The 14,637-nt window shown below is 36.5% G+C and overlaps 1 protein-coding gene across 5 annotated transcripts in view; it reads right to left on the reverse strand.

Annotated features, from left to right (window-relative positions):
• The window catches only part of LOC136863029 (uncharacterized), a 158,143-nt gene that overhangs the window by 124,587 nt on the left and 18,919 nt on the right, over nucleotides 1-14,637 (reverse strand). For all 5 annotated transcript variants that reach the window (XR_010859135.2, XR_010859136.2, XM_067139348.2 and 2 more), the window contains exon 2: nucleotides 10,725-10,957. Coding sequence is in view for 3 of the 5 variants with exons in the window: in XM_067139348.2 (XP_066995449.1) it covers nucleotides 10,725-10,957 (233 nt within the window). In the remaining 2 variants the exon portion in view is untranslated. The remainder of the gene's footprint in view (nucleotides 1-10,724; nucleotides 10,958-14,637) is intronic.

Consider the following 14,637-nt stretch of genomic DNA (forward strand, 5'->3'; position numbering starts at 1 on the left):
ATGAAATTTTGGGGATACATTCATATTAACATGTAGGTGCTCACTTAGGGAGGATTTTTGGATATTCCGTCCCTAACGGGGTGAAAAGGGGGGGGGGTTGAATATTTAAAATGAGGATATCTAAATCTCAAAAACTTGAAAGTTTACAGATGTAAAAACTGGTATATGAAATCTCCTTTAAAAATAAAGAAACTTTTTTTTTTTTTTTTTGGAAAATCGCATTAAGGGGGTGAAAAATGGGGGGAAATGGGTTGAACACCTTTTATGAGGGAAACTTACATCTCAAAAAGTGAAGATGTTACAGACATGAAAATTGAAATTTGGAATCTCCTTTGAAAATAAAGTTTTTAGTGTTTTTGGATAATCCGATGAATAGGGGTGAACAGGAGTGACAAACGGGGTGAAATTTTAAAAAGACTATATCTGAAAATTATTTCAGACACGTAACATATTACAGATTTGGAAATGGGTATTTGGAATTTCCTGTAAAAGTAAAGAAATATAAATATTTTTTTCTGAAAATCCACTTAAGGGGAACTGAAAAAGAGGGTGAATTTTTAAAATTAGCGCATCTACAGTATATCTCAAAAACTTAACAGGTTGCAGATGTGAAAATTGGTATTTGGAATCTCCTTTAAAAATAAGGAAACACATATTTTTTGGTTTTAGGAAAAGACCCTTAACGGGGGGCGGGGGTTGAAAAATTAGTTGAACTATTTGTATGAGAATGTATTACATACCAAAAAATCTATAGATGTTAAAAACGTCAAAACTGGTATTTGGAACCTGCTTTAACAATAACGAAAAAAAGCAAACACGCAATTGCGGGGGGGGGGATCAACTTGGTAGAGGGGGAAATGAAAACTGAGATGAATTCCTTTTATGAGGATATATATATCTCAAAAACTGAAGATGTTACAGAAGTGATAATTGGTATTTGGAAGCTCTTTTAAAGAAACGAGTACTGTTTGTTTTTGGAAAATTCACTTGAGTGGGGAGTGTGAAAGGAAGTAAAAAATTGAATACTTTTTATGGAGAAACTCATATCTCAAAACTGAAGGTTACAAACGTGGAAATAGGTATTCGGAATTCCTTTAAAAATAAAGAAACACGCTTTTTTGGGTTGGGGGAAACCAATTTAATGGGCGGGCTTGGAGTGATAGAGGAGTTGAATTCTTTTCGTGAGGATAATTATATCTCAAAAACTGAAGATGTTACAGATATGAAAATTTGCATTTGGAATTTTCTTTCATACTAAAGAAACACGTAATCTTTTGTCTTTGGGAAATCCACGTAAGGGGGATGAATTAATTGAAAAATTATTTTAATACTTTGTATGAGGATACTTATATCTAAAAACTAAAGATGTTACAGATGTGAAAATTAGTATTTGGAATCTCCTTTAAAAATAAAGAAACATGCATTTTGTGGAGGGGAATCAACTTGGGGACGGGGGCAGTGAAAAAGGAGTTTAATTCCTTTTTATGAGTATACATATATCTCAAAACTGAAGACGTTACAGTCGCGATAATTGGCATTTGGAAGCTCCTTTGTAAACAAAGAAATAAGGGTTTTTCGGTTTTTGGAAAATACACTTAAGGGGGAGGGTGAAAGGAAGTGAAAAAATTTAATTCTTTTATGGAGAAACTTATATCTCAAGAACTTAAGGTTGCACACGTGAAAATTTTTACTTGGAATCACTTTAAGAAATATAGTAACACGCATTTTTGGTAGTGGTGCGGGGGAATCAACTTCACGGGCTGGGATGAAAAAGGAGTCGAATTATTTTTATGAGGATACTTATATCTCAAAAACTGAAGATGTTAGAGGCATGAACATTTATATTTGGAGTCTGCTCTCAAAGTAAAGAAACACGTGTTCTTTTGTCTATGGGAAGTCCACTTAAGGGGGGGGGGGGGGGGGGTGAATGAATTGAAAAATTAGTTGAAATCTTTGTGTGAGGATACTTATATCTCAAAAAAATTAAAAAATGTTGTCCGGCTCCATGGCTAAATGGTTAGCATGCTGGCCTTTGGTCACAGGGGTCCTGGGTTCGATTCCTAGCAGGGTCAGGAATTTTAACCATCATTGGTTAATTTACCTGGCACGGGGGCTGCGGGTATGTGTTGTCTTCATCATCATTTAATCCTCATCACGATGCGCAGGTCGCCTAAGGGAGTCAAATCAAAAGACCTGCACCAGGCGAGCCGAACTCGTCCTGGGATCTCCCAGCACTAAAAGCCATACGCCATTTAATTTCTACTAAAAATGTTAAGATGTGAACGTTGGTATTTGGAATCTCATTTCAATATAAGGAAACACGCACTTTTGGGAAGGGGGAATCAACGTAACGGGTAGGAGGGGGGGTGTAAAAGGAGTTGAATTACTTTCATGAGTATAATTATATCTCAAAAACTGAAGATGTTACAGATGTGAAAATTAGTATTTGGAATCTCCTTTAAAAATAAAGAAACACGCATTTGTTTTTTCGGAAAATCAACAAAAGAGGTGTGGGGTTGAAAATAAGCAACTAAATAGTTGAAATACGTTTATGAGGATACATTATCTTAAAAACTGAAGCTGTTACAGACGTGAAAGTTGGTATTTTGAATTTCCTTTCAAAATAAAGGAACACGTATTTTTTGTTTTCGGTAAGTCCACTTAAGGTGGGAGAGGGGTGGAAAGAAGTGAAGCAGAAGAAGAAGTTGAATTATTCTTATGAGTATACATTTATCTCAAAAACTAAAGGTGTTACAGACATACAGGCATGAAAACTGGTATTTGAATATCCTTTAAAAATAATGAAACACATATTTTTTTTTGCTTTGAAAAATCCAATTGAGGGCTGAAAAGAATTCGAAAAGCGGATGCATTTTTAAAATGAGTACTGGTATATCAACATTATATGTCGTCCAGCTCCATGGCTAAATGGTTGGCATGCTGGCCTTTGGTCACAGGGGTAACGGGTTCGATTCCGGCAGGGTCGGGAATTTTAACCATTATTGTTTAATTTTCCTGGCACGGAGGCTGGGTGTACCTGTTGTCTTCATCATCATTTCATCCTCATCACGACGCGCAGGTAGCCTACGGGCGCCAAATCAAAAGACCTGCACCTGGCGAGCCGAACCCGTCCTGGGATCTCCCAGCACTAAAAGCTATACGCCATTTCATTTTACATTTTAAGTCAAAAACTTAACATGGTAGAGACAAGAAGCTTGGTATTTGGAAAGTCCTTTAAAAATACAGGACCGAGCTCGATAGCTGCAGTCGCTTAAGTGCGGCCGGTATCCAGTATTCGGGAGATAGTAGGTTCGAACCCCACTGTCGGCAGCCCTGAAGATGGTTTTCCGTGGTTTCCCATTTTCACACCAGGCAAATGCCGGGGCTGTACCTTAATTAAGGCCACGGCCACTTCCCTCCCACTCCTAGCCCTTCCCTGTCCCATCGTCGCCATAAGACCTATCTGTGTCAGTGCGACGTAAAGCAACTAGCAAAAAAAATACAGGAACCTGTACCTTTTTGTTTTCGGAGAGGGCACTTAACAGGGGGTGAAATGTAGTAAAAAAATAGTTGATATTTTTTTAAATAATGTTATTGGCTTTACGTCCCACTAACGACTTTTACGGTTTTCGGAGACGCTGAGGTGCTGGAATTTAGTCCTGCAGGAGTTCTTTTAAATCTACCAACACAAGGCTGACGTATTTGAGCACCTTCAAATACCACGGGACTGAGCCAGGATCGAACCTGCCAAGTTGGGGTCAGAAGGCCAGCGCCTCAACCGTCTGAGCCACTCAGCCCGGCCGAAATATTTTTTTTTACGAGGATACTCATATCTTAAAAAAAAACTGAAAATGTTACAGACATGAAAATTGATATTTGGAATCTTCTTTAAAAATAAGGAAACATGTATTTTTGTTTTTGGAAAATACACTTAGATGGGGGTAGGGGAAGGACTGATCAAGGGGTTGAATTCTTTTTATGGGGATACTTATGTATATCTCAAAAACTGAATATGTTACAGATGTGGGAATAGGTATTTGGAATCTCCTTTAAGAATATAGAAACATGTATTTATTTTTTACTTGGGAGAAGGCTGTTTCTCGCATGTACAGTTCTAAGTCACACGGTCGTCTTAGCCCCAGAAGGTAATACCACAAACAGGATTTACAAAGAATTTCTGGGGTAAATGAAACTCAATTTTTGGGTGAGTTTTTATACTTTAGGAATTTTCAGACAGTCTCTTAGTACAATGCCAAAGAGCGATTACTCTGATCAAATTACAAAATCCACATGAGCAAAGCCGCGGGTAATTGCTAGTTTGGGAATATAGTTTGTACGAGCTTAGACAGATGGTCAAATGTGCGTAATGACCCCATTATGTGTGTTTAAGTGGCCAGCAAAAGCAGAGGTGTACATCTGTTCAACATAGTTGATACATCTGGGCATCCCCACACACATACGACTACTTAATTTAATTTGCAATCAATTCAGTGAAAAGTTGTGAGAGCGAATTGAAGTGTAATGCGAGAAGCTTTATTACAGACAATGCAAGCAATATGGCAAAAATGAGGGAGTGCTTTCGAAGAAAGGGAAGATATTGATGTAATTACATAAGGCTGCTCTGCTTATATTTTGAATCTTCTCTCCCAGGATCTTACCAAAGACACCTTGAACATAAAGGAACGTGTAGCAGAAATTGTGAAATACTTTTACAATGATCATTTTGCCAATGCAAAACTTAGGGGTGAAGGAGAGCAATCACTAATTCTTGCTTCAAGAAGTTTGATGGAATACGTTGTCTAACTGCCTTTAATGTTACATTAAAAACTGGCCACTACTTGTGAAGATTTGTGAAGATTTGTGAAGAACATAGAGAAAAGATTCAAGATTCCATACATTCCATAGTGATCTTCAAATAAAGCAAAATGCTCAAAACATTTTAAATGTGTTAAAACCAATAGCACTGGGTCTTGATGTAACCCAGAGAAGTGACTGTATCATTGGACAAGCATTGAAAGTGTGGGGAAAAAACTAAAACATGACTTGGAGGAATTACGAGTGTTAGGGAAATCTTGAACTAATGACACAAATCTAAGAAGTTTGAAAAATGTCATAATCAAGCATTGACTGCACCACATTTTCTGACTTTCATTGTTCACCAGAATTAAACAACTCAGAATATATTTTACATCCATCCGAACACGAATGCGCATTTCAATTTCCCCAGGAAAAATATGCGGGAAATTCATTTCTATCGATACTTGTGAAATCATCTTCTTCTTTTCCTACCGCTTTCCCACACATATGAGGTCACGGGTGCAAACTGCGTCGCAAATGTGGATTTGGCCCTGTTTTACGGCCGAATGCCGCTCCTGCCACCAACCCTATATGGAGAGATGTAATCACTATTGCGTATTTCTGAGGTGGTTGGTAGTGTAGTGTGTTGTATGAATATGAAGAGGAGAGTGTTGGGACGGACACAAACACCCAGTCCCCGAGCCAGAAGAATTAATCAGATGCGATTAAAATCCCCGACCCGGCCGGGAATCGAATCCAGGACCCTCTGAACTGAAATCAATACTTATAAAATATCAAGCAAAATCTCAACCCTCCATTGCTTGATGATGTTCACTGATGAAGTGGTGCAAGGTGTGTCTGGTTTGCAGTGGTGGAAATCTCAAGAAAATGTCATTGGCAAGTTGATAATAGACAATGTTATGCAATTCTTAACAGCTCCAGCATCATCCGCTGGTGTAGAACATGTGTTTTCTACATTTGGTGTTGTTCATTCAAAGTTAAGAAACAGACATGGTGTAGACAAAGCTTCCACGCTTGTGTTCTTGTGTAAGCACTTAAATAAAGAAGCTATACATGTGACTGAAGATGAAGAACTAGTTTATAAATGGACTTGGTGTTAACAAAGTTTCTAGTCTTGTGTTTTTACTTAAAAGAATAAATCATGGGACAGAAAAATTAGTTCAAAAATATAACATAATATCCCAATTTAAAATATTGTTAAAACACAGAATTTAGATTAATCCTTCATTATTCATCTTTATTATTGATAAACAATGATTAGGAAAAAAATGTAAAATTGAAGAAAACCAGATAAATCAGTGATTTTGATTTTTAAATAAAATTATGTAGTTTTTTTACTCCAAATACTGTAACATTATACAGTATTTGGAGCTGATCTGAAAGACCCATCCATTATCCAAAAAAGGGGAATTCAACAGAAAATGTAAATGGTGGTCTGTTGCAAGAATAATAATCATTTTGTTTGCATCTTATCAATTGTAATAGAAAAGCCATTTAACATCTAAAGTTTTCTTGTATATTTCAGGAATATTTTCAACAAGATGAATATTGCTTGGTTCTTATGGTAGGTTTGCTTGCATTAGGTTACGAAGCATTCTTTTAATGGTTTCTTTCTTGATGAGCGTAAAATATTCTTCATTACTTACTCTATTCACTCCTTGCTGAATAATGGACAAAGTAGTTACTCTTGATAAGCGTGCTCTCTCTTTCACCGCCTCTACACATGCTTTTGCTTCTCCGTGACCTCAGTCAGGAGTATGGTTTATATGACGGGATGGTTCCTTCACTACACTTTTCTGATCATGATAAATGGTGATGACGGCACTGTACTCTCTTCTGTTATAACACCTCCAAATAATACCATGCTCCTGAATTCAGTGCCTCATGTACACATAACCTCTGTATATTAATTTTTCTCCATTTTACCTAGTGGTAGTGAAACAGAGTAGTGAAACAGAATATTTCACCCATAATTTCAAAAGTAAAGTGCTAAAAATTGCTAATATAAAATAAGTATCCCTAGTGGCGGTGTAACAAAACTATCACTCATAATTTAAAGAATAAGTTATCAAAGTTGTGAAAGATGTTGCAAGTATGGAAATAGGATCTGCTATGAAATGTAATGCGTGACCAAACTGGTGGGTGACAAAAATGTAACGTGTGACAAAATTGGTGGGTAATGATAATGTAATGTGTGACCAAATTTCTGCATGACAACAAAAAATTATGGTAATACTTCTGCGTCCCCGATAGCAATATCGATTACAGAACATTACAGGTAGCCCATAAGAACCTAAAGTAAACTGAAACTGTGGAATAGACAATAATATACTTTAATAAAATACATGTATGCTTGAAAAGAACCATAAGTGGATGATGAACTCAAAGATGAATGGTTCAGTCCCAAATAACAGGAACCTTTGGCAATCACTCAGTTGGACGCTACTCCATGGTTTTTCAACTCACTTCAACTTGCTTCATGAATAGTAAATATTTTCATGTTTTTAGGACACCTTTCTTCCTCCTCCTCTTCCTCTTCTTCTGCTTTTCCCACACGCTCGTGGGGTCTCGGGTACGAACTCTATTATACATGTAGACTTGGCCAGTCCTTCCTGATGCCAGTCCTATGTGGATGTATTCCCTATTGCATGTTTCTGTGCTCGTAGCCTGTATGATGTGTCCATATGGAGAGGAGTATACTGGGACACACACAAATACCCAGCCCAGTCCCAGAGTCAGAGGAATTAACCTGATGCAGTAAAAATCCACAAACTGGCCAGGGATCAAACCTGGGACCCTCTGAATTGAAGGCCTTGACCATGACCATTCAGCCAAGGAGTCAGACTCCTACAACACCTTCCCCATATCTCAATGCTAATATGTAACAGATAATCATACCTGCACAGACACTGTAATACTGGACAGAAATTACTTTCATAGGAAATACATCGGACCAATTATCACCATGTTTCTATTCTCTAACTTAAACAATTTCTTCTAGTAATTGCATATCTTTCAGAGGTAGAAAGATGCTTCATTAACTTCCACATCTTTGAGATATACCCCAATCTGTTGGTTATATATTCCTAAATAGTATGGTTGAGTGCCATGCATCCAACTATTGGGTTGTCCAGAAAGTTATGAGCATTTGTTTGAGCATTATATATACATCATTCAGGTTGAAAACACATTATATATTGTAACCATTAGTAAAGTGACACTTAATTGCTTCAGCTGTCCTCAGTAAAGTTCAGTCACAATAAGCCAAATTGTCTGTTCTTATAGATAGCCAATATGAATATAACAAGTTACGTTCCTGACATGTATGCCATTCTTCTATTGAAGGGGAAAAAACATTGCCTAGATGTGTAAAAACTAAGTGAATGAAATGTATAGATGTGCTGTTGGCAAATCAATGAATTGCACATGATTTGTAAAACTTTCCAAGCAGGAGACTTTAGTTTAGAAGGTGCTAATCAACCTAAAAACCTATGGTGTAGACAATAAACATTCTTAAAATTACTATTCCTCAACATTTAGTGATGCATGAATATACTTCTTGTCATGAGAGTTTGCTCATGCACAACATATTGGAACAAAAATACCACTATTCTAGAAGTATTACACTTGTAAAAGAATTAGACGGAACCATCTTTTAACCCTGAATACTAACCCTCTGTAATTTTTACAATGGTAGGTAGTAGTACAGTATGATTTATTGCCTTCCGCGCATGCGTGCCTGCTGCCATTTTGTGCAGCTTAATTTCTTGAGGACTTGTTGACTATGGCATGTGTTATTGGTGATACCTTTGTTCATTTCTGTGTTAATTGCAGGGGGGGGGGGGGGAGGGAAGGTGCCATCATATTGACAAACGGTTAGTGATAGTGCAATATAGAATGAATTTATGGGATTTTACAGTGATTTTGTTTTTAACTGACTTAAAGGAAAGTACGTTATTATTACGATTTAAACAGTCACTCACTGTTTCTTAAGAGTACATGTATTGTTTTTATGTCACTATCAACTCTGTGTCCGTTATCATACGGTACTGTAGAAGAGAAATTAGAACAACGCAAATGGCTACCAGAATACCAGATAAAATTATTGGTGATGATCAAATAAACTGATTATTGTACGAATCAGATGAAGATGAAAAAGATAAAGCAGGGAGTGAAGAAGTCAACTTCGTAGAAGATGATAGTTTTCATGACACTAGCGATAGTGACGAATATTTGAATTCCGAAGATGAGAAAGAGCATCTACGTCCTGAAGGAGGAAACAAAATTAATGATTGCGATACATCATTTCACCTATTGTCATCTGATTCCTCTGAAGCTGCTGAACCAGAAAATTCTGATTTTGATTACAATAAAATATTTACTAAGAAACGAATCCTTGGAGGATGTTGTTGAGAGGCATGTAAACAAATTAAAACTACAGGAAAATTCTTGCAGTTGAACTTGTAAAATTTGTCTTTATGCCTTTTATACGTTTACATTTATTTGATTTATTTTCATAGTGGTTTTGGTTTCTTTGTGCTATAAAAACCCACATACATAGTTTTATGGATTTATTTGAATATGTTGTATAATAAAATTAAGTTCTTATAAAACATGTTAATATAGTATTTTTCTGTGTATCAAGTTTGCTATATTTAATAACCAATCACATTAGATGATTTAATATCTACGTATTTTGATTCATGTTTGGTTTATGACTCTCTAAGAACACCAAATATCCAAAATCTTACCAAATATTAGCTGTTATGTGGAAAATATAACAATCGTAATTTAGAGTAGTCACATTTATGAAGGGTTAGTAATAATGTGTGGTGAAAGAAGGTTAGTGTTCTAGGGTTAAACAATTGTTGACTGCATAAAAAGTAGCCTACAACAACGCAGCACACAAGTAGTCCCAAGATCAGGCTACCAAACCACTAAAACAAATACTGAAGTGGAATATTTATACAAAGAAAGTATATTCTGTGTCTAGGGAGATTACTATGATCCCCTTCAACAAAATCAGATGATCAATTTGGATTTGGATTGGAGCTGATGAAGAAATTATATCAAAATATTCTACACAAGAAATAAGAATACTTGAACAAGAAAAGAAAAGGTGTTGTGTTCCACCATAGCAGCCTCAGATTTCAAGAATCACTGGTTATCTGCAAAAGGTTGTAGGACATTAACTAGAATGTCTTGTGGCATCCACCAAGCACTGTGCCATTCCAGTTCAATATGTTTTGGTTTCTGCAGAGTTTTTTGAATGGAAAGTCACTTGCTTATTTCAATACTGTCATAGAGCAATGCGATTATTTCTTAACCTCAATTTGGTCCATTACATATGTGGACTTTTGAAATTGCCAGAAAGGTAAACTAAAGGCATGAAGAAAATGGAGGATATTTTAATGAATAAAAATTGTCTCTAAAACACATAAAATGTTTTATATTCCTGCAAAGAATTGTTCAGAAGTTTCTAACTACCCACAGTAATGAACAGAAATCCATTAAATTGAAAAAATGTCTCCTTTAAGAATAATAACCAGTTCCAAAACAAATTCTATTCATTACAGTGAGGAAATGATTAACGTACCAAATTCTTCTTTTAAATAGAGAACTTAAAGGGGATTATGTTCAGTTTCTCCTTGTATTTGAAGACATTCATTATTACTGATTATTTTGATTTTGTTGTTTTTATCAAAAGAAGAAGCAATAAAATAATGTAGGTTTATTAAATGTGTCTCTTCATAGGTTATATTCCCATTTTAATATCTCTCAATTAATATGCATCTTCCACAGCTATGCTCAACGGTGGAATCTAACAGTTTTAAGAAATGAGATACAACACATTAGATTATGGGACGATTCTTATGATACACAGAATAAACTACATAAATTCATACCAGTAAATTCTTTCTGAACTTCAGTCCATAATACATTCAGTTCAGCAAGTTGAGTAAACGTCGTCTGGATAACTTGGTTTTCATTGTTCATGGACCACTTCACCAAATCTCGTGCAGCAGTATTCTGAGCCAACATAAAATTCTTTGCAGAGGCTCGTGTATCTTGGAGTTGTGATATGACCATATTTAATTCTCTATGGCCACTACCAATTGATTTCAGGCGCACACTACTCCTACAATATGAAAAAAATTAACATTTTAACAATAAATAATACATACAGTAATTATTAAAACAGGCCAACACATACAAAGGGCACGCATCAAGAAGGGACTCACGAACATTTTTAAAATTATACAGGAGAGCACTTTTAAAGGAAAAACATAGATAAAAGCTTGGAATCTAATTTGTTTGTTTGTTTGTTTGTTTGTTTGTTTGTTTGTTTAGCATAATTAAGTGACTTAGCACATCTCTTAGATATCAATACAGGCATAACATTGTATCCTCCATATTCACTTTTATAACACATCTCTAACAGCACAGCATGCAATTGTACAATGAATAAAGGGACTCATTGCATAATAATGTCTGCACTTCTTTGAATTTAATACTACTGTAGTCAATTTCATCATAAAAAAGATAAACACCAAAAAACAAATCCAACACAGTAGAGTACATACAAATTTTAGACTGTCTTCACATATACACTACCCACTTCCAACACAGCACAGATGGAACTAGGTTAAAAAATAAACAAGAAAATGTACACCAATCACACAATTATGTACGTTAATGAAACATGATAGCAATGACTATGCTAAGCCTACGAACACTCTAAAGAAAAACATACTTAACACTACCTCAAGCAACCCCTTCCTTCTTGAATCAGTGGAATGAGCCCCTTTTTCCCTTGTATGGCAAATCTTCAAGCAGACTTTTTAGACTAAGGAACTCCTTTCTCGAATTTCAGATTACGTCACTTCTTATTATTTTTTTTGCTATTTACTTTACGTCGAACCAACACAGATAGGTCTTATGGCGACGATGGGATAGGAAAGGCCTAGGAATGGGAAGGAAGCAGCCGTGGCCTTAAGTAAGGTACAGCCCCAGCATTTGCCTGGTGTAAAAATGGGAAACCATGGAAAACCATCTTCAGGGCTGCCGACAGTGGGGTTCGAACCCACTATCTCCCAGATGCTGATGATGATGATGCTTGTTATTTGAAGGGACCTAACATTAGGTCATCGGCCCCTAATGGTACGAAATGAGACAAAATGTAATTACAATTTAAAAGTCCAAAATCCTCCACTGACCAGAATTCAAAACGTGAGGACGAAGAATGAATAGATGGATACGAATTTAAAACAATCAGTGGATCCGACCCGCAATACCCCACATTCCCAGAAACTAACGTTAAACAACAGTATTACTGACCAAGGGACTGCTTCTAAAGCACAATACTGAATTGATGATGCTTGTAGTCTAAAGGGGTCCAAAATCCAAGTCATCGGCCCCTCATAAAGATACTTATCACTAGGAAAGTAGAACCATGGTATTTGACATGTTGCGCTACTAATCAAAAGTAGTGTACACTCGCGGTATTCCACACATTATGGTACTACTCACAGGTAACGTAATGCGCACATGTAACACAGACCTATGGTGTTTCTCACATTGCGGCACCATTTACAGGCAATGCAAACCTATGGTGTTCATCACATAAGTGTACTAACTACAGGGACTCGTACCACCCCGTGGTGTTCCTCACAGAGAGGGTACTAATCATAGGCAAGGCAGAACCATGGTGTCGCTCACCCATGGTGTCGCTCATATAGTGGTAATAATCACAGGTACTGTAAAAGCCGAAAACACACACTGTTACTACTAATCACAAACCTATTATGTACCTAACATAGTGGTACTATGTGCAAGTAAAAGCAACCCATGGTGTTCCCCGTATGGTGGTACTGATTACAAGTAGTCTCATGGTTCTAATTTGATCATCCCTTGGTCGCCCCTTTTAGTTGCCTCTTACGACAGGCAGGGAATTCCATGGGTGTATTCTTCGTCTGCGTCTCCCACCCACAGGAAGTTTTGTGTTTGATCCGCGAGAGCTTATTTTAATTCGCTCAAGTCCGCCGGCAAGCCGGTTAGGACCCACTATTCGCCACGTGGGAGTATCGCCTCTCCCCCTGCTATGCCAGCATAGTAAGTTTGTGGTCTCAAGGATGCAAGCTCACAGCTGCACGCCCCTAACCGCACAGCCAACTCGCCCGGTAGATTATGTCAAAGAAACTACTCAAGTGAAGTTTGACATGGGAGGAATATCTCAATTTTAAGAAAAATGCCATAAACCCCTTCATATTCAAATAATGAAGGGAACAAACATGCCATTAAAGTACGACCTAAAAAAAATTGCCATGCAACAAACTAATATAACTGGGAGGAAAGAATGACGGAAGCTAAAAAGACTGGATATGTAGTCATAAGATCATCCCCTCAACAGGGACTCAGTATTCAAAGATTTTTTTTTAAGGAGAGAGTGTCAGCAGAACAAAAACAATGAAACAGGTGTAAGGCTGTGTTATTACAAGTTGAATTTTAATTTTCTGCATAGAAAATATAACAAGTACCATTAATATATTCTGATTTAAATATAATTTATCTAAGACTTAATGCAGTACAAAAACTATGAAACAGGTGTAAGGCTGTGTTATTACAAGTCGAATTTTAATTTTCTGCATAGAAAATATAACAAGTAGGCCTACCATTAATATATTCTGATTTAAATATAATTTATCAAAGACTTAATGCAACACTTAATAGAGTAATTAGGCATAACGTGGAAACTGAGGCCTCAAAACAGGATCGTGAGAAATATGAAACATCATGCAGGCATAATTTTGTGTAGGGCACTCTGCCAAGAGCATTCTATGGTCTACTGGACTAGCAGTTCTGTGTTTCTAAACAGTGATTCGAATGTTTAACTACCTTCAATTTTAAAGACATAGCTGTGACCTTGACGTCTTTTGACAGACAAATTTATCTGTGTTCGTGATATCGCTTGTTTATAACGTATATACATACTATTGCATTGGATAAATAGCACACCATTTAATGAACCATTTTATTAGAACTTCAAATTTTATCCAAGAAGAAGATCTAGTTTTAATCTCAGACTACATTATTTTAGAATGACCATAGATAGTACTCCATTGACATTTAATCATGAGTTTAACCAATGTAATCCATTTCACAATTTATGTACCAATATTTTAGATAATAAGATTACAAGGCTAATTTTCGAGCTTCTTTTTTAGTATTTAAGTGTAATATTTTAAGATTGTATTCAAGGCTGAAGACGCCCTTAAATAGGGCGAAACATGTCCCGAAAGTGACAAATGATTATGTGTGTTTGTAACTACATATAAGTGGACAAAACGTATTGAATAGGTGGTTTAATAAATACTTTCATTGGATTTTAAGTTATAACAACTTTCAATATGGATAAAACATGAGGTTTATGACATGTAACATACCACTTAGCCAAGCAGCTCATCTTCTTTCTCCCAAGTCTTCCCAGCCCAAACTTGGCAACAATTTTGTAAAGCTACTCCTTTGTCGGAAATCACCCAAAACAAATCGAGCTGCTTTTCTTTGGATTGTCTCCAGTTCTTGAATCAAGTAATCCTGGTGAGGGTCCTATACACCAGAACCATACTCTAGGTGCTGTCTTACCAGAGACTTCTAAGCCCTCTCCTTTATATCCTTACTACAACCCCTAAATACCCTCACTACCATATGCAGAGATGTACCCTTTATTTCATTCATTCATATCCTAAAGGCAAGGCCTTGTCACTGCAACCACATTTGTCTCTCCTCCTCTGCTGAGCGTTTCAGGTCAACATATTTTTT

The sequence above is a fragment of the Anabrus simplex genome, chromosome 2, assembly GCF_040414725.1.
Source record: "Anabrus simplex isolate iqAnaSimp1 chromosome 2, ASM4041472v1, whole genome shotgun sequence".
In the NCBI taxonomy this organism is placed as follows: domain Eukaryota; kingdom Metazoa; phylum Arthropoda; class Insecta; order Orthoptera; family Tettigoniidae; genus Anabrus; species Anabrus simplex.